General features: G+C 41.6%; 1 protein-coding gene across 1 annotated transcript in view; it reads left to right on the top strand.

Moving 5' to 3' along the window:
- LOC135504109 (protein diaphanous homolog 1) overlaps positions 1 to 17,050 on the top strand; it is a 46,696-nt gene extending 29,646 nt beyond the window's left edge. Inside the window, exons 13-17 of the mRNA XM_064922403.1 lie at positions 8,014 to 8,143; positions 8,246 to 8,278; positions 8,681 to 8,778; positions 12,612 to 12,695; positions 15,603 to 17,050. Coding sequence (XP_064778475.1) covers positions 8,014 to 8,143; positions 8,246 to 8,278; positions 8,681 to 8,778; positions 12,612 to 12,695; positions 15,603 to 15,704 — 447 coding nt within the window. The 3' untranslated portion in view covers positions 15,705 to 17,050. The remainder of the gene's footprint in view (positions 1 to 8,013; positions 8,144 to 8,245; positions 8,279 to 8,680; positions 8,779 to 12,611; positions 12,696 to 15,602) is intronic.
- Positions 17,051 to 23,961: the final 6,911 nt, after the last annotated feature.

Below are 23,961 nucleotides of genomic sequence, written 5' to 3'. Positions count from 1 at the left end.
AGATAGAATGGCCAAAGGGGGCGGTGTTAGCCTGCAGAGTTCTGTCCTACTATCCAGGTCTGTACCCAAACAATTAGAACTTCTACTTTTAAAAATCCACCTCTCTAAAAACAAGTCTCTCAGCGTTGCCGCCTGCTATAGACCACCCTCTGCACCTGCTGTGCTCTGGATACCATATGTGAACTGATTGCCCCCCATCTATCTTCAGAGCTCGTGCTGCTAGGTGACTTTTTTAAAGCATTTCGCTACACTCGCATTAACATCTGCTAACCATGTGTATGTGACAAATAAAAATTTGATTTAAACTGTGACATCCTTAACACCCCGGCCATACTACAATCTAAGCTTGATGCCCTCAATCTTACACAAATTATCAATGAACATACCAGGTACAACCCCAAAGCCGTAAACACGGGCATAGATATCATCCTAACCAACTTGCCCTCTAAATACACCTCTGCTGTTTTCAACCAAGATCTCAGCGATCACTGCCTTATTGCCTGCATCCGTAATGGGTCAGCGGTCAAATGACCTCCACTCATCACTATCAAACGCTCCCTGAAACACTTCAGCGAGCAGGCCTTTTCTAATCAACCTGGCCCGGGTATCCTGGAAGGATATTGACCTCATCCCGTCAGTAGAGGATGCCTGGTTATTCTTTAAAAATTCCTTCCTCACCATCTTAAATAAGCATGCCCCATTCAAGAAATGTAGAACCAGGAACAGATATCGCCCTTGGTTCTCTCCAGACCTGATTACCCTTAACCAACACAAAAACATCCTGTGGCGTTCTACATTAGCATTGAACAGCCCCCGTGAAATGCAACTTTTCAGGGAAGTTAGAAAAGCCAAGACGAGCTTTTTCAAGCAGAGATTTGTTTCCTGCAACACAAACTCAAAAAAGTTATTTGACATTGTAAAGTCCATGGAAAACAAAAGCAACTCCTCCCAGCTGCCCACTGTCACCACCGATAAATCCACTATAATTGACAATTTCAATAAGCAGTTTTCTACAGCTAACCATGCTTTCCATCTGGCTACCTCTACCCAGGTCAACAGCACTGCACCCCCCACAGCAACTCGCCCAAACCTTCCCCATTTCCCCTTCTCCCAAATCCAGCCGTCTGATGTTCTGAAAGAGCTGAAAAATCTGGACCCCCACAAATCAGCCGGGCTAGACAATCTGGACCCTTTCTTTCTAAAATGATCTGCCAAATTTGTTGTAGCCCTATTACTAACCTCTCTTTCGTATCGTCTGAGATTCCCAAAGATTGGAAAGCAGCTGCGGTCATCCCCCTCTTCAAAGGGGTGGACACTCTTGACCCAAACTGCTACAGACCGATATCTATCCTACACTGCCTTTCTAAGGTCTTCGAAAGCCAAGTTAACAAACATATCACCGACCATTTCGAATCCCACCGTATCTCCTCCGCTATGCAATCTGGTATCAGAGCTGGTCATGGGTGCACCTCAGCCATGCTCAAGGTCCTTCAATTTTTTTAAATTTTATATAACTCTGCAAGTCAGTTAACAACAAATTCTTATTTTCAATGACATCCTAGGGTGGGTTAATTGCCTGTTCAGGGGCAGAATGACAGATTTGTACCTTGTCAGCTCGGGGATGTGAACCTTTTGTAACCTTTTGGTTACGAGTCCAACGTGCTAACCACTAGGCTACCCTGCCGACCCAGGATATCATCCTAAACGATATCTTAACTGCCATCAATAAGAAACAATACTGTGCCGCCGTATTCATTGACCTGGCCAAGGCTTTTGACTCTGTCAATCACCACATCCTCATTGGCAGACTCAACAGCCTTGGTTTCTCAAATGATTGCCTCGCCTGGTTCACCAACTACTTCTCAGACAAGAGTTCAGTGTGTCAAATCAGAGGGCCTGTTGTCCGGGCCTCTGGCAGTCTCTATGGGGGTGATCTCTGATCCACCACTACGCAGACGACACCATTCTGTATACTTCTGGGCTTTCTTTGGACACTGTGTTCACAACACTCCAGACGAGCTTCAATGCCATACAACTCTCCTTCCGTGGCCTCTAACTGCTCTTAAATGCAAGTAAAACTAAATGCATGCTCTTCAACCGATCGCTGCCCACACCTGCCCGCCCTTCCATCATCACTACACTGGACAGCTCTGACTTAGAATATGTGGACAACTAAAAATACCTAGGTGTCTGGTTAGACTGTAAACTCTCCTTCCAGACTCACATCAAACATCTCCAATCCAAAGTTATATATAGAATTGGCTTCCTATTTCACAACAAGACATCCTTCACTCATGCTACCAAACATAACCTCGTAAAACTGACCATCTTACCGATCCTCGACTTTGGCGATGTAATTTACAAAATAGCCTCCAACACCCTACTCAACAAATTGGATGCAGTCTATCACAGTGCCATCCGTTTTGTCACCAAAGCCCCATATACTACCCACCACTGCAACCTGTACGCTCTCGTTGGCTGGCCCTCGCTTCATACTCCTCGCCAAACCCACTGGCTCCAGGTCATCTGCAAGACCCTGCTAGGTAAAGTCCCGCCTTATCTCTGCTCGCCCGTAACACGCATTCCAGCAGGTATATCTCACATGTCACCCCCAAAGCCAATTCATCCTTTGGCCGCCTCTCCTTCCAGTTCTCTGCTGCCAATGACTGGAACAAACTACAAAAATCTCTGAAACTGGAAACACTTATCTCCCTCACTAGCTTTAAGCACCAGCTGTCAGAGCAGCTCACAGATCACTGCACCTGTACATAACCCATCTATAAATAGCCCAAACAACTACCTCTTCCCCTACTGTATTTATTTATTTATTTATTTTTCTCCTTTGCACCCCAGTATTTCTACTTTGCACACTCATCTACTGTCAAATCTACCATTCCAGTGTTTTAATTGCTATATTGTATTTACTTCGCCACCATGGCCTATTTATTACCTCCCTTATCTCACCACATTTGCTCAAATTGTATATAGACTTATTTTTCTACTGTATTATTGACTGTATGTTTGTTTTACTCCATGTGTAATTCGGTGTTATATGTGTCGAACTGTTTTGCTTTATCTTGGCCAGGTCGCAGTGGTAAATGAGATCTTGTTCTCAACTTGCCTACCTGGTTGAATAAAGGTGAAAAAAAAAAAAAAAAAAAAATTTACAAACTGGAAACCACATGTCCTGAGGCTGCATTTTTTTGTAGCTGGGAATTTTAACAAAGCAAATTTGAGAACAAGGCTACCTAAATTCTATCAGCATATTGATTTTAGCACTCGTGCAGGCAATACACTGGATCACTGCTACTCTAACTTCCGCAATGCATATAAGGCACTCCCCCACCCTCCTTTCAGCAAATCTGACTACGACTCCATTTTGCTCCTTGCGTCCTATAGGCAGAAACTCAAACAGGATGTACCTGTGACAAGAACTATTTAACGCTGGTCTGACCAATCGGAATCCACGTTTCAAGATTGTTTTGATCACACGTGCTGGGAAATGTTCCCGGTAGCTTCAAAGAATAATATCAATTTATACTCTGAATCGGTGAGTGAGTTTATAAGGAAGTGCATTGGAGATGTTGGACACACGGTGACTATTAAAACCTACTCTAACCAGGAACTGTGGATAGATAGCGGCATTTGCGCAAAACTGAACAATCGCATTTAACCATGGAAAGATGCCTGGGAATATGGCTGAATACAAACGGTGTAGTTATTCCCTCTGAAAGGCAATCAAACAAGCGAAATGTCGGTAAAGGGACCAAGTGGAGTCTCAATTCAATGGCTCAGACATAAGGCGTACGTGGCAGGTTCTACAGGCAATCACAGACTACAAAATGAAAGCCAGCCACGTCATGGACACCGATGTCTTACTTCCAAGACAAACTAAAAACCTTCTTTGACCGCTTTGAGAATAATACAGTGTCACCGATGTGGCTCGCAACCAAGGACTGTGAGCTCTACTTCTCCATGGCCAACGTGAGTAAGACATTTAAACGTGTTGCAATGCTCGCAATGCTGCCGGCCTAGACGGTATCCCTAGCCGCGTCCTCAGAGCACACGCAGACCAGCTGGCTGGTGTGTTTACGGACATATTCAATCTCTCTCCATCCCAGTCTGCTGTCCCCACATACTTCAAGATGACCACCATTGTACCTGTACCTAAGAAGGCAAAGGTAACTAAACTAAATGACTATCGCCCCATAGCACGCATTCTGTCAGCATGAAGTGTTTTGAGAGACTAGTCAAGGATCATATCACCCCCACCTTACCTGCCACCCTAGAGCCACTTCAATCTGAATACCGCCCCAAAAGGTCCACAGACAATGCAATCGCCGTCACACTACATACTCCCCTATCCCATCTGGACTAGAGAAATACCTATGTAGAAATGCTGTTCATTGACTACATCTCAGCATTCAACACCATAGTACCCTCCAAGTTCATCATTAAGCTTGAGGCCCTGGGTCTCAACCCCGCCCTATGCAATTGGTTCTTGGACTTCCTGACGGGCCGCCCCCCAGGTGGTGAAATTAGGAAACAACATCTCCACTTCACTGATCCTCAACACTGGGGCCCGACAAGGGTGCATGTTCAGCCCCCTCCTGTACTCCCTGTTCACCCATGACTGCATGGTCATGCATGCTTCCAACTCAATCACCCAAGTTTCCAGACGACACAACAGTAGTAGGCTTGATCACCAACAATGACAAGACAGCCTATATGGAGGAGGTGAGGGTCTCTTGGAATGTGGTGTCAGGAAAACAACCTCTCACTCAAAGTGAACAAAACAAAGGAGATGATTGTGAACTTCAGGAAATAGCAGAGTGAGTACCCCTTATCCACATCGACATGAAAGCAGTGAAGAAGGTGGAAAGTTTTAAGTTCCTCGGCATACACATCACGGACAAACTGAAAATGTCCACCCACACAGACAGTGTGGTGATGAAGGCGCAACAACGCCTCTTCAACCTCAAGAGGCTGACAAAATGTGTCTTGTCACCTAAAACCCTCACAAACTTTTACAGATGCCCAATTGAGAGCATCCTATCAGGCTGTATCACCTCCTTGTATGGCAACTGCACCACCCACAACCACAAGGCTCTCCAGAAGGTGGTGCGGTATGCACAACACCCCACCGGGGGCAAACTACCTGCCCTCCAGGACACCTACAGCACCTGATGTCACAGGAAGGCCAAAAAAGATCATCAAAGACAACAACCACCTGAGCCACTGCCTGATCCCTCCGCTAACATGCAGAAGGCGAGGTCAGTACAGGTGCATCAAAGCTGGGACCGAGAGACTGAAAACAGCTTCTATTTCAAGGCCATCAGACTTTTAACTTCTTTGGGATAGGGGGCAGCATTTTCACTTTTGGATGAATACCGTGCCCAGAGTAAACTGCCTCCTACTCAGTCCCAGATGCTAATATATGCATATTATTAGTATTATTTAATAGAAAACACTCTGAAGTTTATAAAACTGTTTGAATGATGTCTGTGAGTATAACAGAACTCATATGGCAGGCAAAAACCTGAGAAAAAAAGAGGTGGGAAATCTGAGTTTTGTAGTTTTTGAACTCAGCCCCTATCGAATACACAGTGGGATATGGGTCATTTTGCACTTCCTAAGGCTTCCACTAGATGTTAACCGTCTTTAGAACGTTGTTTCAGGCTTCTACTGTGACGGGGGAGCGAATGAGAGCTGTTTGATTACGGGGTCTGGCAGCAGCCTCGTTCTCAGTCACTCGCATTTCACATGAGAGGTAAGCTCTCGTTCCATTGCTTTTTGACAGAAAATGGAATTCTCCAGTTGGAACATTATTGAAAATTTATGATAAAAACATCCTTAATTCTATACTTAGTTTGACAAGTTTCTACGACCTGTAATATAACTTTTTGAACTTTTCTTCCGACGTTCGGCTGGACCTGAACACGCGTTTGGATTTGTTTACACAACGCGCTAACAAAAGAAGCTATTTGGACATAAATGATGGACATTATCTTACAAAACAAACATTTATTGTGGAACTGCGATTCCTGGGAGTGCATTATGATGAAGATCATCAAAGGTAAGTGAATATTTATAATGCTATTTCTGACTAATGTTGACTGTGCAACATGGCGGATATTTATTTTGGCTGGTTTGGGCTCTGAGCGCCATACTCAGATTATTTTCCATAAAGTTTTTTTGAAAACTGACACAGCGGTTGCATTAATTAAGGAGAAGTATATCTAAAGTTCCATGCGTAACACTTGAATTTTCATCAACGTTTATAATGAGTATTTCTGTGAATTAATGTGGCTCACTGCAAAATCACAACATGTTTTTTAACTTCTTCGATATAGGGGGCGCTCTTTTAATTTTTGGATTAAAAAATGTTCCCGTTTTAAACAAGATATTTTGTCACGAAAAGATGCTCGACTATGCATATAATTGACAGCTTTGGAAAGAAAACACTCTGACGTTTCCAAAACTGCGAAGATATTGACTGTGAGTGCCCCAGAACTAATGCTACACGCGAAACCAAGATGAAATTTCATACAGGAAATGCCCCAGATTTTGAATGCGCTGTGTTCCAATGTCTCCTTATATGGCTGTGAATGCGCAAGGAATGAGCCTACACTTTCTGTCGTTTCCCCGAGGTGTCTGCAGCATTGTGACGTATTTGTAGGCATATCATTGGAAGATTGACCATAAGAGACTACATTTACCAGGTGTCCGCTTGGTGTCCTCCGTCAAAATTATTGCGTAATCTCCAGCTACATGCACGTTTCCATTTGGTTCAGAAGAGAATGGCAACTGCCACAAATGATTTATCATCGGAAAGATATGTGAAAAACACCTTGAGGATTGATTCTAAACAACGTGTGCCATGTTTCTGTCGATATTATGGAGTTAATTTGGAAAAAAGTTTGGCGTTGTAATAACTGAATTTTTGAGTTTTTTTCTTAGCCAAACGTGATGAACAAAACGGAGCGATTTCTCCTACACAAATAATATTTTTGGAAAAACTGAACATTTGCTATCTAACTGAGAGTCTCCTCATTGAAAACATCCAAAGTTCTTCAAAGGTAAATGATTTTATTTGAATGCTTTTCTTGTTTTTGTGAAAATGTTGCCTGCTGAATGCTAGGCTTAATGCTATGCTAGCTATCAATACTCTTGCACAAATGCTTGTGTGGCTGTGGTTGAAAAGCATATTTTGAAAATCTGAGATGACAGTGTTGTTAACAAAAGGCTAAGCATGTGAGCCAATTAATTATTTGATCTCTATTTGTGCTTTTTGTGACTCCTCTCTTTGGCTGGAAAAATGGCTGGGTTTTTCTGTGACTTGGTGGTGACCTAACATAATCGTTTGTGGAGCTTTCGCTGTAAAGCACTTTTGAAATCAGACAGTCTGGCTGGATTAACGATAATTTGATCTTTGAAATGGTGCCTAATACTTGTATGTTTGAGAAATTTGATTAATGAGATTTCTGTTGATTTGTATTTGGTGCCCTGCAATTTCATTGGCTGTTGGCGAGGGGTTCCGCTAGTGGAAACAACCGTCACTAACACAGAGAGGCTGTTGCCTACATACAGGCTTGAATTCATTGGCCACTTTAATAAATGGATCACTAGTCACTTTCATAATGCCTCTTAAATAATGTTTACATATCTTTCATTACTCATCCCATATGTGTATATACTGTATTTTTATACCATCTATTGCATATTGCCTATTGCCGCTCGGTCATCACTCATTCATATATTTATATTTATATGTATATATTCTTATTCAAACCCTTTACTTAGATTTGTGTGTATTAGGAAGTTGTTGTTGAGTTGTTAGATTACTTGTTAGATATTACTGCACTGTCAGAACCTGAAGCACAAGCATTTCACAACACTCGCAAAAACATTTGCATGTGACCAATAAAATTAATATTTGATTTATCGTTAACTGTTTTTATAATGGAGAGCGTGTTGCACGCCACCTTTGAATGTCCCTCATGAACCCCACAGATCTCCCAGCTTCGTGGGATAGACAGGAAGTTCACCTTGCTGCATGCCCTTGTGGAGCAGATCATGTTGCACGAACCCGGCTTGGCCACTTTTCCACAAGAGTTGACGGAATTCGAAACTGTCCCTGGGGGTAAGTAATCAAGATTTTGGTCAAAGCCCCTAAAACCTGTACTTTATGTTTCAATTGGAGCAGTTTAGGTAAAACAGTATTTCTCTCTGTGTTTCTGATCAGCTTCCATTAAAGGCCTTACTGCTGAATTGGACGGTGAGTCTACCACGTTTCCAATCCTGTCCAATAATGTCTCTGTAAAAAACAGGTGTTGCTCTTTACAGTGCTGAGATCTAATTATAGTGACTGTATTTTTTATATACCTATGAATAATATTATCTAAGATAGGATGATCTAGCTAGTTCAAAGAGATGGCCGGTTTGATGACGCAATTAAATGTAAAGTGTGAAGACATGTAGACCTAATATCAGCTTCATGTATAAACATTTATGATTACTTTTTGGCTAAAGAATTGTGTTGAATAATTGACATGAGTGCAGATCAGCCACTTGGCTTGATCCAGCAGCAGAAAGGAGAAAATAGTGATTTAAAGTAGAGAGTATTTGCTTCAGTGATCAGGTATGATGGATGATGGACATGATGTGTCATCCCCTCCAGTTCTCAAGAATGAGTTACAGAAGACCATTCAGTACAAGAAAACGTACAAGAGAAGAAACCAAGGCGATCAACACCCAAAGTTTTTCAAAGACCTGAAGGTAAGTTATTCTGATAGACCTGTTCTTTCTTTTCAGTTCATATTCAGACAAACAGATATAAGATTAAGAGAAACACAAGAAAAACTTTGACACGCTGAATTAGCATCAGTCAGTTGCATTACACCATCACACTATATTGTTAATTCACAGTGCTTATCTCAAAATGAGCACATCATAGGGAAGTTCATTTCTATTTGCCCGATATACTGAGTGTTGCTTCATATTGCATCAAATCAAATCAATCAAATCAAATTTTATTTGTCACATACACATGGTTAGCAGATGTTAATGCGAGTGTAGCGAAATGCTTGTGCTTCTAGTTCCGACAATGCAGTAATAACCAACAAGTAATCTAACTAACAATTCCTAAACTACTGTCTTATACACAGTGTAAGGGGATAAAGAATATGTACATAATGATATATGAATGAGTGATGATACAGAGCAGCATAGGCAAGATACAGTAGATGGTATCGAGTACAGTATATACATATGAGATGAGTATGTAAACAAAGTGGCATAGTTAAAGTGGCTAGTGATACATGTATTACATAAGGATGCAGTCGATGATATAGAGTACAGTATATACGTATGCATATGAGATGAATAATGTAGGGTAAGTAACATTATATAAGGTAGCATTGTTTAAAGTGGCTAGTGATATATTTACATCATTTCCCATCAATTCCCATTATTAAAGTGGCTGGAGTTGAGTCAGTGTCAGTGTGTTGGCAGCAGCCACTCAATGTTAGTGGTGGCTGTTTAACAGTCTGATGGCCTTGAGATAGAAGCTGTTTTTCAGTCTCTCGGTCCCAGCTTTGATGCACCTGTACTGACCTCGCCTTCTGGATGATAGCGGGGTGAACAGGCAGTGGCTCGGGTGGTTGATGTCCTTGATGATCTTTATGACTTTCCTGTAACATCGGGTGGTGTAGGTGTCCTGGAGGGCAGGTAGTTTGCCCCCGGTGAGGCGTTGTGCAGACCTCACTACCCTCTGGAGAGCCTTACGGTTGAGGGCGGAGCAGTTGCCGTACCAGGCGGTGATACAGCCCGCCAGGATGCTCTCGATTGTGCATCTGTAGAAGTTTGTGAGTGCATTTGGTGACAAGCCAAATTTCTTCAGCCTCCTAAGGTTGCAGAGGCGCTGCTGCGCCTTCTTCACGATGCTGTCTGTGTGAGTGGACCAATTCAGTTTGTCTGTGATGTGTATGCCGAGGAACTTAAAACTTGCTACTCTCTCCACTACTGTTCCATCGATGTGGATAGGGGGGTGTTCCCTCTGCTGTTTCCTGAAGTCCACAATCATCTCCTTAGTGTTGTTGACGTTGAGTGTGAGGTTATTTTCCTGACACCACACTCCAAGGGCCCTCACCTCCTCCCTGTAGGCCGTCTCGTCGTTGTTGGTAATCAAGCCTACCACTGTTGTGTCGTCCGCAAACTTGATGATTGAGTTGGAGGCGTGCGTGGCCACGCAGTCGTGGGTGAACAGGGAGTACAGGAGAGGGCTCAGAACGCACCCTTGTGGGGCCCCAGTGTTGAGGATCAGCGGGGAGGAGATGTTGTTACCTACCCTCACCACCTGGGGGCGGCCCATCAGGAAGTCCAGTACCCAGTTGCACAGGGCGGGGTCGAGACCCAGGGTCTCGAGCTTGATGACGAACTTGGAGGGTACTATGGTGTTGAATGCCGAGCTGTAGTCGATGAACAGCATTCTCACATAGGTATTCCTCTTGTCCAGATGGGTTAGGGCAGTGTGCAGTGTGGTTGAGATTGCATCGTCTGTGGACCTATTTGGGCGGTAAGCAAATTGGAGTGGGTCTATGGTGTCAGGTAGGGTGGAGGTGATATGGTCCTTGACTAGTCTCTCAAAGCACTTCATGATGACGGAAGTGAGTGCTACGGGGCGGTAGTCTTTTAGCTCAGTTACCTTAGCTTTCTTGGGAACAGGAACATTGGTGGCCCTCTTGAAGCATGTGGGAACAGCAGACTGGTATAGGGATTGATTGAATATGTCCGTAAACACACCAGCCAGCTGGTCTGCGCATGCTCTGAGGGCGCGGCTGGGGATGCCGTCTGGGCCTGCAGCCTTGCGAGGGTTAACACGTTTAAATGTTTTACTCACCTCGGCTGCAGTGAAGGAGAGACCGCATGTTTTCGTTGCAGGCCGTGTCAGTGGCACTGTATTGTCCTCAAAGCGGGCAAAAAAGTTATTTAGTCTGCCTGGGAGCAAGACATCCTGGTCCGTGACTGGGCTGGATTTCTTCCTGTAGGCCGTGATTGACTATAGACCCTGCCATATGCCTCTTGTGTCTGAGCCGTTGAATTGAGATTCTACTTTGTCTCTGTACTGACGCTTAGCTTGTTTGATAGCCTTACGGAGGGAATAGCTGCACTGTTTGTATTCAGTCATGTTAGCAGACACCTTGCCCTGATTGAAAGCAGTGGTTCGCGCTTTCAGTTTCATGCGAATGCTGCCATCAATCCACGGTTTCTGGTTAGGGAATGTTTTAATCGTTGCTATGGGAACGACATCTTCAACGCACGTTCTAATGAACTCGCACACCGAATCAGCGTATTTGTCAATGTTGTTATCTAACGCAATACGAAACATGTCCCAGTCCACGTGATGCAAGCAGTCTTGGAGTGTGGAGTCAGCTTGGTCGGACCAGCGTTGGACAGACCTCAGCGTGGGAGCTTCTTTTTTTAGTTTTTGTCTGTAGGCAGGTATCAGCAAAATGTAGTTGTGGTCAGCTTTTCCGAAAGGGGGGCGGGGCAGGGCCTTATATGCGTCGCGGAAGTTAGAGTAACAGTGATCCAAGGTTTTTCCGCCCCTGGTTGCGCAATCGATATGCTGATCAAATTTAGGGAGTCTTGTTTTCAGATTAGCCTTGTTAAAATCCCCAGCAACAATGAATGCAGCCTCCAGATAAATGGTTTCCAGTTTGCAAAGAGTTAAATAAAGTTTGTTCAGAGCCATCGATGTGTCTGCTTGGGGGGGATTTATACGGCTGTGATTATAATCGAAGAGAATTCTCTTGGTAGATAATGCGGTCTACATTTGATTGTGAGGAATTCTAAATCAGGTGAACAGAAGGATTTGAGTTCCTGTATGTTTCTTTCATCGCACCATGCCTCGTTAGCCATAAGGCATACACCCCCACCCCTCTTCTTACCAGAAAGGTGTTTGTTTCTGTCGGCGCGATGCGTGGAGAAACCCGTTGGCTGCACCGCTTCGGATAGCGTCTCTCCAGTGAGCCATGTTTCCGTGAAGCACAGAGCGTTACAGTCTCTGATGTCCCTCTGGAATGCTACCCTTGCTCGGATTTCATCAAACTTGTTGTCAAGAGACTGGACATTGGCAAGAAGAATGCTAGGAAGTGGGGCACGATGTGCCCGTCTCCGTAGTCTGACCAGAAGACCGCCTCGTTTCCCTCTTTTTCGGATTCGTTTTTTTTGGGTCGCTGCATGCGATCCATTCCGTTGTCCTGTTTGTAAGGCAGAACACAGGATCCGCGTCGTGAAAAACATATTCTTGGTCGTACTGATGGTGAGTTGACGCTGATCTTATATGCAGTAGTTCTTCTCAACTGTATGTAATGAAACCTAAGATGACCTGGGGTACTAATGTAAGAAATAACACGTAAAAAAACAAAAAACTGCATAGTTTCCTTGGAACGCAAAGCGAGGCGGCCATCTCTGTCGGCGCCGGAAGTTATTTTTCACTTATGGTATCTGCTGTCAGTTTGCAGTGGTAGTTTTGTGATGCAACAAAAAAACAAGGTATTCTGATATTATACATCAAATAATGTTCTCCTTTCTCCCTCTCACCCCAGATGGCGATTGAGAAGTACAAAACCGATCTCTCCCTGCTGACAAAGAGGTCTGAGGAGATGAAGAAACTCTACACTGACATATTGGTAATCCCTGAGTTATTATTTTAATATGTCTGTTGTGTTGCCCCTCCGGAGATAAATGGTTCCTCTTGTCCTGAAATGTCGAGATGGCCCTTTTCCATTGTTTCAGCTTATCTATCTTTCCACTATGGAGGGTGAAATGGGGATTGAAGAGGATATACACTACCGTTCAAATTTTGCAGTCACTTAGAAATGTCCTTGTTTTTGAAAGAAAAGCAAAGAAAGGCCCCAGTGCACAATTGAGCAAGAGGACAAGTACATTAGTGTCTAGTTTGAGAAACAGACGCCTCACAAGTTCTCAACTGGCAGCTTCATTAAATAGTACCGGCGAAGCACCAGTCTCAAGGTCAACAGTGAAGAGGCGACTCCGGGATGCTGGCCTTCTAGGCAGAGTTGCAAACATAAAGCCATTTCTCAGACTGGCCAATAAAAATAAAATATTAAGATGGGCAAAAGAACACAGACACTGGACAGAGGAACTCTATCTAGAAGGCCAGCATCCCGGAGTCGCCTCTTCACTGTTGACGTCGAGACTGGTGCTGTGCCGGTACTTTTTAATGAAGCTGCCAGTTGAGAACTTGTGAGGCATCGGTTTCTCAAATTAGACACTCTAATGTACTTGTTCTCTTGCTTAGTAGACATACTCTGTATTTCTGATCAAGTTGATGTTATTTTAATGGGCAAAAACAAGGACATTTCTAACTGACCCCAAACTTTTGAACGGTAGTGTATATTTAAAAAAATATATATCTTCAAGGTTACTTCTGCAGCAGATGCTTAAACTTGATATACAATAGTTAGCATAGACCACAGACTGTCCTTATTAATACTGTAATACACAGGAGGGTATTGGAGTCGGTCCCTATTTTACATTTACATTTAGCAGACAATCTTATCCAGAGCGACTTACAGGAGCAATTAGTGTTAAGTGATTTGCTCAAGGGCACATCAACAGTTTTCACCTACTCAGCTCGGAGATTCAAACCAGCAACCTTTTGGTTACTGGCCCAAACTCTTAACCACTAAGCTACTACGAAGCCCTATTAATACTGTAATACACAGGAGGGTTTTATAGTCTGTCCCTATTAATACTATAATACAAAGGAGGTTATTAGAGTCTATCCCTATTAATACTGTAATACACAGGAGGGTGTTATAGTCTGTCCCTATTAATACTATAATACAAAGGAGGTTATTAGAGTCTATCCCTATTAATACTGTAATACACAGGAGGGTGTTATAGTCTGTCCCTATTAATACTATAATACAAAGGAGGTTATTAGAGTCTATCCCTATTAATACTGTAATACACAGGAGGGTTTTATAGTCTGTCCCTATTAATACTATAATACAAAGGAGGTTATTAGAGTCTATCCCTATTAATATTGTAATACACAGGAGGGTATTAGAGTCTGTCCCTATTAATACTATAATACAAAGGAGGTTGTTAGAGTCTATCCCTATTAATACTGTAATACACAGGAGGGTTTTATAGTCTGTCCCTATTAATACTATAATAAGCAGGAGGGTATTAGTCTGTCCCTATTAATACTGTAATACACAGGAGGGTATTAGAGTCTGTCCCTATTAATACTATAATAAGCAGGAGGGTATTAGTCTGTCCCTATTAATACTATAATAAGCAGGAGGGTATCAGAGCCTGTCCCCATTAATAATATATACACAGGAGGGTATTAGAAGCTATCCCTATTAATACTATAATACACTGGATGTTATTAGATATCTAACGGAAGTGGTTTGTCTCTCAGATTCAGTCATAGACAATATGACGGAGTGTTACTTTTTGATACACATAAGAAGATGCTTAGGGATATTTACCAACTTAGTACACCTTTATTTTAGTGTAGTTTGGCATCAGCCTAGGTGCTGTTTCTGCCCAGTCAGAACAAAGTAAAACTCTTGCAGAACAATTTTTAAAGAAAGTAACGGCCATTTTCCAACCTCCCCTATTTCCAGAAGGACAATCTATTATCACAGAGTCGATCTGACTCTGCTGTGTTCTGGGTTTGAGTTGTGAGCCTTGACAGAGTGACGGGTGAGCCTTGACAGGGTGAGGGGTGAGCCTTGCCAGGAAATGGTGATATAGTAGGTTCCACAATTAAATTCCTGTGCACTCCAAACTTTATCCTTCCCACCCTCTCGCACACACACGGATGCACGTACGCACACCAATAATGATGTGATACAGCCTGAGCCAGCAGCAGCATAGAGAGGAGAGAGACAGAGAGAGAGAGAAGACTGACCCTGACACAGCTTATATCTGTGACATTATCAGAACCTCCTCTCTGCTCCCCAGGGGAAAAAAATTGCTGCAGTCAGACACGGAACCAATGGTAGTAGCCTATACTGCATGCTTAAATTGTTCTCCCAGTGTTACTGTAACTTGGGCATGTTAATTTAGGGTGAAATGCATCAAAATACTTTAAAGTTAATAGGTTAAATTCAGAGTTCCATATGTGCTACAGTGTTGTTGGCGTACCTTTTCTGATTAGTGGTGTGGTCAAATACTGTAGCAGTTGAGCCGTGTTTGACTGATATTAGATGTTACTCTTGAGCCACTGTTTTAATGACGCACCCTTTGTATTAGCTAACTCTGTAGTGAGTTAAGTGTGGCCATGGATTCATGCCATGGCCACCCGTCTGTCTCATTGAAGATATTTAAGTCCAATAATTGCTTCCATGCTCACACAGTTTATCAGCTCATTATTATAAATGGAGTTTGCAATGAACTGGACTTACGTTATGCTTCCCAATCAAACCAGGGACATCGGTTAACCCCAGGAATTAGACAAATTTATTATAACCTCTGAAAGAATGAAAGCAACTGAAGTGCTTTGGACTTGAGATGTCAAAAATAATACCTTGGGTCATTTGTCTTTTTTCTTGAAGGTTAAATTCGGAGAGCCGATGGATCAAGATTCTCAGGAGCTGTTTGGCTTGGTGTGCCAGTTTGTCAACGACTTCAAGGGGACACATGCTGAAATCAGATAACAATTTGCTGTCCTTGTGTGATTATCTATAAATCTTCAGCCAATCCAAACACAATTCAGTGCTGCATACTTTATAATTATGCACATACAAATACAAGTTTATTTACTTCAAATTGTAAAGAGGCCGAGACTTCTTAGAAATTGCACTGATCAGTGACATATAACATTAATGGCAACCTTGAAACCTTTAAGCGTCTTTGGGTCTTTGAAAAGCGCTATATAAATCACATTATTATTAATATTATTATTGTTATTTGTGTGCACTAAGATGCCACACAAGCTGTGGTTTAATACTATGTTCAGGCAGCTAGACTTGGGGATTGCAATTTCAGTGGGAAAATATTAGAGTGTATAATGCTTTGCTGTAATTAAAAGCAATCTATGTGGGATATATAACAGGTACTGTATATTGTTTGAAGACAGTAGACTGATAGTTGGTCGGGATTCATTGTGACAAATTGTCTGAAATCGATTGAAAAAATGTATTGAATTGAAGTTATGAGACAAGGGGAATGCCTACTGGTTTGAATGGTGTCAGCAATGTTGAGCTTGTATTATTTTGAACTTAAAACCATGAATTGGGATATTTTGTGTACTATATACTGTAGACAGAGAACATTTAACAGAACAAGGCTATGTCGATAACTTAATTTGGACAAAAATTCTGATAGAATCTTATAGTCCCAAGCTCTCTACTGTCTGTCCACAGCTGTCTGTCTGATGACAAGGGAACCGAATCACAAAGAACAGACACACAGTGGCCTTGCCAGCTGAAAATGGTCCATCTGATTACCCATTTTTCTCTGAACGTGCAGACATTCTTGCCTTGGACGGGGACACAGATTTTCTATTCCAGTACTCCAGTCAGGGATCCAGGACCCTTCTCTGATTCTGGACAGCATCTGGTGCTTTTTGCCATCTGAAATTGATATTTTTTCCCATTGTCCTTCCCTCACTTGCAATTGGTTATGCAGCTGCAAAATGGGTGCTGTTAGCAACTGCTTGAAAATACTTTATATTGATTTGATGAGAGAGAGAGATTGATTAATTGAAAATGTACAGAAAATATTTTATTAAATGTGGCTTTCATTTAGAAGATGACTTACTTTTGTGATATTGCATACTTACCGTTTTTTTTTCTTCTAATTTCTGAAACAAATTTGATTTGATTATAATACTTAGCCATGGCAAGTGTGAAACTTCAAAGCAGGTTGTTTTTATGTAAACCCCCGTTTATACCTGGTGCTAACATGTGTACTTTGTCCTGATCTTGTCGATAATCTGATTTAAGCCCACATTTCCAGAAATGTGTCTACACATGGTATTAAAATGTGTCTGTTATCTGTCCACTGTGTCCACATTGTTGCCATAGTTCCTGGTCTCTTCCTTTATGCAAATGATTTCACAGCTATTCTTTCAAAATAATGTTTATTCATTGTAAGACACTTATATTGATGTAATAAGCCAATGATTTTAGAGGGAAAAATATTTATGATTTAGATGATTGCTTGGTCCAGATCTTGTAAGATATCCAAACACAATGCGTGCCTGAATACCTCCGGAGGTGGTCAGGAAAATCTGATCACAATCAGATCACAATGTGTATTTTAATCATCTACAGTTGATCAGGACAATGGATGCAAGTAAGTTATAACCAGGTAAAAACAGGATTTCTGATAGAATATGTATATGACACCTTGACTCCCACTATAGTAGGTGATGTGTTTAACCTACAGTTTAGGTTAGTTAGGATCACCACTTTATTTTCAGAATGTGAAATGTCAGAATAATAGTATAGAGAATGATTTATTTCAACTTATGTTTCTTTCACCACATTCCCAGTGGGTCAGAAGTTTACATACACTCAATTAGTATTTGGTAGCATTGCCTTTAAATTGGTTAACTTGGGACAAATGTTTCGAGTAGCCTTCCACAAGCTTCCCACTATTACGTTGGGTGAAATTTGGCCCATTCCTCCTGACAGAGCTGGTGTAACTAAGTCAGGTTTGTTTGCCTACTTGCTCGCACATGCTTTTTCAGTTCTGCCGACAAATTTTCTATGGGATTTAGGTCAGGGTTTTGTGATGGCCACTCCAATACCTTGACTTTGTTGTCCTTAAGCCATTTTGCCACCACAACTTTGGAAGTATGCTTGGGGTCATTGTCTATTTGGAAGACCCATTTGCGATTAAGCTAAAACTTCCTGACTGATGTCTTGAGATGTTGCTTCAATATATCCACATCATTTTCCTACCTCATGCCATCTATTTTGTAAAGTGCACCAGTCCCTCCTGCAGCAAAGCACCCCCACAACATGATGCTGCCACCATGTGCTTCACGGTTGGGATGGTGTTATTCGGCTTGCAAACATCCCCCTTTTTTCTCCAAACATAACGATGGTCATTATGGCCAAACAGTTGTATTTTTGTTTCATCAGACCAGAGGACAATATTCGTCCCCATGTGCAGTTGCAAACCATTGTCTGGCTTTTTTTATGCCGGTTTCGGAGCAGTGGCTACTTCCAAGCTGATAGGCCTTACAGGTTATGTTGATATAGGACTCGTTTTACTGTGAATATAGATACTTTTGTACCTGTTTCCTCCAGCATCTTCACAAGGTCCTTTGCTGTTGTTCTGGGATTGATTTGCACTTTTCGCACCAAAGTACGCTCATCATTTTCTGAAATTCTCCAAGCTGTTTAAATGCACAGTCAACGTAGTGTATTTAAACTTCTAACCCAATGGAATTGTGAGACAGTGAATTATAAGTGAAATCTGTCTGTAAACAATTGTTGGAGAAATAACTTTTGTCATGCATAAAGTAGATCTTACCGACAACTATAGTTTGTTAATAAGAAATTTGTTGGGTGGTTGAAAAATGAGTTTCGATGACTCCAACCTAAGTGTATGTCATCTTCCAACTTCAACTGTATATATTAGATTTGAGTGTATCTGGCAAACAGCTCTAGTGCTCTGATTTAACTACCAAGTCCACTGTCTGTTAACATTCACTCTACTCAGATAAATATGTGAAAGTAATATAACTTTTATTTAGACAAGGAAATTATACTCTTTAGTATTCCAGACTAGTCTGGTTCCACTCCTGTGAGCAACAGCCAATCAATAGTATTTCTGTTTCCTATGGAAACTATGTATCCTTTTAATTAGGACAATAATAACTTTTGATTATTACAGATACTCCCCTCCATATGTATTTGGACAGTGAAGCTAAACAAAAATATTTGGCTCAATGCTCCAGAACTTTAGATTTGAGCATTAAGATGGGCAAAACATAACAGAAAATACAACCAAAACAAACTGAATATTCATCCAATGAGTTTGTAGAGTCACAAGTTTGAGGTAATCAATGCGTGCAAGGGATATGGAACCAAATACTAAACTTTGGACTACTTGATGCATTTGGAAAGTATTCAGACCCCTTGACCTTTTGCACATTTTGTTACGCTACAGCCTTAATCTAAAATTGATTACAAAAATAAAATTCCATCATCAATCTACACACAATACCCCATAGTGTCAAAGCAAAAACAGGTATTTAGAATTTTTTTGCAAATTTGTAAAACATTAAAAAAGTAACATTACTTTTACATAAGTATTTAGACCCTTTACTTAGAACTTTGTTGAAGCAACTTTGGCAGCGATTACAGCCTCTAGTCTTTTTGGGTATGGCGCTACAAGCTTGGCACACCTGTATTGGGTAGATTCTCCCATTCCTCTTTGCAGATCCTGTCAAGCTCTGTCAGGTTGGATGGGGAGCGTTGCACAACTATTTTCAAGTCTGGGCTCTGGCTGGGTCATTCAGAAACTTTTCCCGAAGCCACACCTTTGTTGTCTTGGCTGTGTACTTAGGGTCGTCCTGTTGGAAGGTGAACTTTCGCCCCAGTCTGAGGTCCTGAGTGCTCTGGAGCTGAGAGTCTTTATGTGCCTTTTGGCAAACTCCAAGCGGGCTGTCATGTTCCTTTTACTGAGCAGTCGCTTCCGCCTAGGCACTCTACCACAAAGGCCTGATTGGTGGAGTGCTGGAGAGATGATTGTCCTTCTGGAAGGTTCTCCCATCAACACAGAGGAACTCAAGAGCTCTGTCAGAGTGACCATTGGTTTCTTGGTCACCTCCCTGACCAAGGCCCTTCGCCCCCGATTGCTCAGTTTGGCCAGACGGCCAGCTCTAGAAGGAGTCTTAGTGGTTTCTAACTTCTTCCATTTAAGAATGATGGAGGCCATTGTGTTCTTCGGGAACCTTCAATGCTGCAGAAATGTTATGGTACCCTTCCCAAACTCTGTGCCTCGACATAAGCCTGTCTTGGAGCTCTACGGACAATTCTTTCGACCTCATGGCTTGAATTTTGCTCTGACATGCCCTGTCAACTGTTGGACCTTAGACAAGTGTGTGCTTTTCCAAATCATGTCCAATCAATTGAATTTACTGTAGGTGGACTCCAATCAGGTTGTAGAAACATCTCAAGGATGATGAATGGAAACAGGACGCACCTGAGCTCAATTTCGAGTCTTATCGCAAAGGGTTTGAATACTTTTGTAAATAACTAATTTCTACAAACCTATTTTCGCTTTGTCAATTTGGGGTATTGTGTGTAGATTGCTGATGAAAAAAAAAACCATTTCATCTATTTTAGAATAAGGCTGTAACGCAAAAAAATGTGGAAAAAAGTTCAGGGGTCTGAATAATATCCGAAGACACTGTAAGTGAATTTGTCCAAATACTTATGACTTGTTCACATAGTGAGGACTAAAACCATAAAGTGTTTATATTTATAAACGGTAAAACAGATATGTATAAAAACAAACTTTAATTTAAGGTGACATTCAATACCATTGCCTCATATAAAACATTTAATCTCAAATCCAAAATGCTGGAGTATAGAGACAAATGTAAGATTTTAGCTTCACTGTCCAAATCAAATCAAAGTTGATTCGTCACGTGCGCAGAATATACAGGAAGGCAATGCTGCATTAAAAGTTGATATTATTGTATTCCCAATTTTGAGAAAAAGCCTTTCAAAGTTTTAACTTCTTTGTCTACACCCATTCAATATTAAGGATTCACATGGATTCACCTGTCTGTCTTTGGCCTTGTGCTAAACTGAGTGAGAGTGAATGTGGTGACAGTAGTAGCCTACATACAATAAGGAATAACTCCATGTTAAAATAAATCTTTGGCCTATATCTTAACCTGACTTTGGTGCAAGGCATATTGGTCTTCATATTATTGTCTCTGGTAAACACACAATATATCAAACCAAATCAAAGGGAAGCTTATTTGTCACATGCAAATGATACAGCAGGTGTAAACGGTACAGTGGAATGCTTACATGCAGCTTATGTTGCCTGTCTGGCTACTTTTCTGCGTTCTGGTATATTGCTAATGAACAGGACTCTGGGCAATCATTGCTGGTTTCTGGTATTTCATTTATATGGATTGGATGAAATAAATGCAATACAATACAATGAACGGTGAATTTCTCAGATACGGTACATTCAAGGGATCCACATATTTCTGTGAAATAATACAAAAATACTCCAAAGTAATTACGTATCTGTTATTTTACCAGGTAAGTTGACTGAGAACACATTCTCATTTGCAGTTACAGGGGAGAGGAGACAAATTAGGCAATTGTAAACTGGGGATTATTAGGTGACTGTGATTGGTTTGATGGCCTGATTAGGAATTTAGCCAGGACACTGGGGTTAACACCCCTACAATAAGTGCCATGGGATCTTTAATGACCGCAGACAGGACACCCGTTTTTAACATCCCAGCCGAAAGACGGCACCCTACACAGGGCAATGTCCCCAATCAATGGCCTGGGGGATTGGGATATTTAGGAAAGAGTGCCTCCTACTGGCCCTCCAACACCACTTCCAGCAGCATCTGGTCCCCCAACCAGGGACTGACCAGTACCAGCCCTGCTTAGCTTCAGAAGCAAGCCAGCAGTGGTATGCAGGGTGGTATGCTGCTGGCTATTATCTTCTAGTTGCTGTAAAAGCTCTGAATTATAAAAATTATGTTGAACAATTCACATTACAAACGACCACCGGGCTATACTATAAACAGTGATATAGCTAGCCACATATGTATGCAATAGATATAGCCATACAACTGTTGACCTACATACCTGGATTGGATGAAATAAATGTAATACAATGAATGGTGAGATTCTCAATGCTGCACACAGTGCACACCTAACATGAGGAAAGGTAAAGTGAGCAAGTGCCAGCACGAGGGAAGCTACGTTGCAGACAGCCTGCTTGCATGTACTGTAGCTAGCCTAACATTGCACCACTCAGTAGAAAACGATTTTAGCACAATAATATTTCATCACAAAAGGTTCACTAGCAACAAAACAAGTTTCACTTGTTCTAAATGTTTATACTACACGCACAGGGTAAACTCCTGTATAGCAAAGCTACAACAGAACACTAAAAAATACATTAATAATAATAATGGCAACAAACGCTGCCCACAAACTGTTAGGGCCTACATAAAGCTGTCCCAACAAAGCTTTCAGCACCATAGAGTTAATCCTCACCACCGCTACACCTGCCTATCAGCAGAGTCTTGTCTGACAGCGAAACATTTCATTCAGCCTCATTTACTGCCTTTTTAAAAAACATTGTTGACGTGGCTGACTTGCTTACACAAATGTGATTTCTACTGACAATTGAAATGTACAAACTATGACATAAGGGGACGATGGGCAGATCCGTAATTTTGACAAAGACATTAATGAGCGTACTAGGATGGACGTAGTGAATATAACTATTGGGCTGTTCTTACAGTATTCTCCCTGTACACCAAGTCAGAACCGTAGGATAAATAAAGGAGGTATACAATATAAGCAGACAATGAAAGCTCTTACAATATTCATCATTACATTTCTCTAAAACAGGCTATAGGATACATGTGCACCTCCAAGTCAGAACAGTAGGCCAAGGACCAAATTATCAGGGTGAGGCACATGGGCTACTAACAGCTTACTACACAACATACACTTAGGATTACTTTCTTAACTATAGTATACATATCTCCCTGCATATTACATAATTTATGCAGCAGCATACAATGCATTTCTGGACTGTGCTGTGCTCATTGAACAGGAAGGTGGCATGGTGGTCCTTCTTGTGGGCAAATTTTGTCATCAAACTTTGTCATCAACGTCTTGCATTCTCAAGATTTATAGAAAAAAACAGGGTTGAATCATGACATCAGTGAGCTTCAGGTCGGAGCTTGGAATTACGAGTTGGATGACCGTTCAAAAAATATTTTCCCAATCTGAATTTTTTTCTGAGTTCCCAGTTGTCTTGAACTCACTGAAGTCTGAGATTTCCCAGTTCCGAGTTTCTAGTTGTTTTGAATGAGGCTGAAGTCATGCTGGCTTGACAGCATGGCCAATTTCTTCAACCTTTTCTGGCCCATGGTGTTGCATGTGAATGTTTATCCTTTCAAGCTTGGAAAATAGACCCTTAAACCCAGACTTGGACCACACACCCACTCCCCTTAATAGCAGGCTAGTGATGGCTTTGCAACGCTTGCAGTTAGCCACTGATTCCTTCCAAAGTACTAATTGTTGAATTTGCGATTTCCAACTTGTTGTTCAATGTTTATGTCCAATGGCTGATGAGTACCCATACGTTTTATGTATAATTTCTCCTCATATGAAAAGGATTTGCCAGTAGATTGTCGACTTGATTAATCAGGATGACTGCTAGCTTGCTAGCTAAGATTTTGAATGTATGATGCTGACATGATCAGTCCAATCAAAGTTACGGTAGATATAATGTGATTTGACGTAATTTTATCCGTGGCCATTTGACCTTATCTGTGGCCTTCTTGGATGGGCACTTCTAACGTAAATCTATGGCAGCACCCAAGGGGCTTGAATTTTTGAGATCTCCCCATAGATTTTGCGGTGACATAGTGTCCCCAAGAGTGACAGAACACTGAGCCAATCATGGTGCAGCGAGAGAACATTACCAACCCCTAAGCTCTGTATTTTCCACTGGCTGCCCCACTCCCACAGAAAGTAGCTGTATTTTGGAGCTGCCTTACTCAAGGAAACAAGAAAGAGACCACGTTTGTATGCGGCGTTATTAAATAAATATATATATTTTTACATTGTTTGCAAACTGATATGTGACATGAATTATTGCCAAAATAACATTCAAAAAATATATACTTTTTTAATTGTATTTTTTATTTAAACAGGTGGGGCTCGAAACAGA

Source organism: Oncorhynchus masou, chromosome 18 (genome assembly GCF_036934945.1).
Source record: "Oncorhynchus masou masou isolate Uvic2021 chromosome 18, UVic_Omas_1.1, whole genome shotgun sequence".
Lineage (NCBI taxonomy): Eukaryota > Metazoa > Chordata > Actinopteri > Salmoniformes > Salmonidae > Oncorhynchus > Oncorhynchus masou.
Note: the sequence above shows the minus strand (reverse complement) of the source record. Positions and strands in the feature narration are given on the sequence as shown.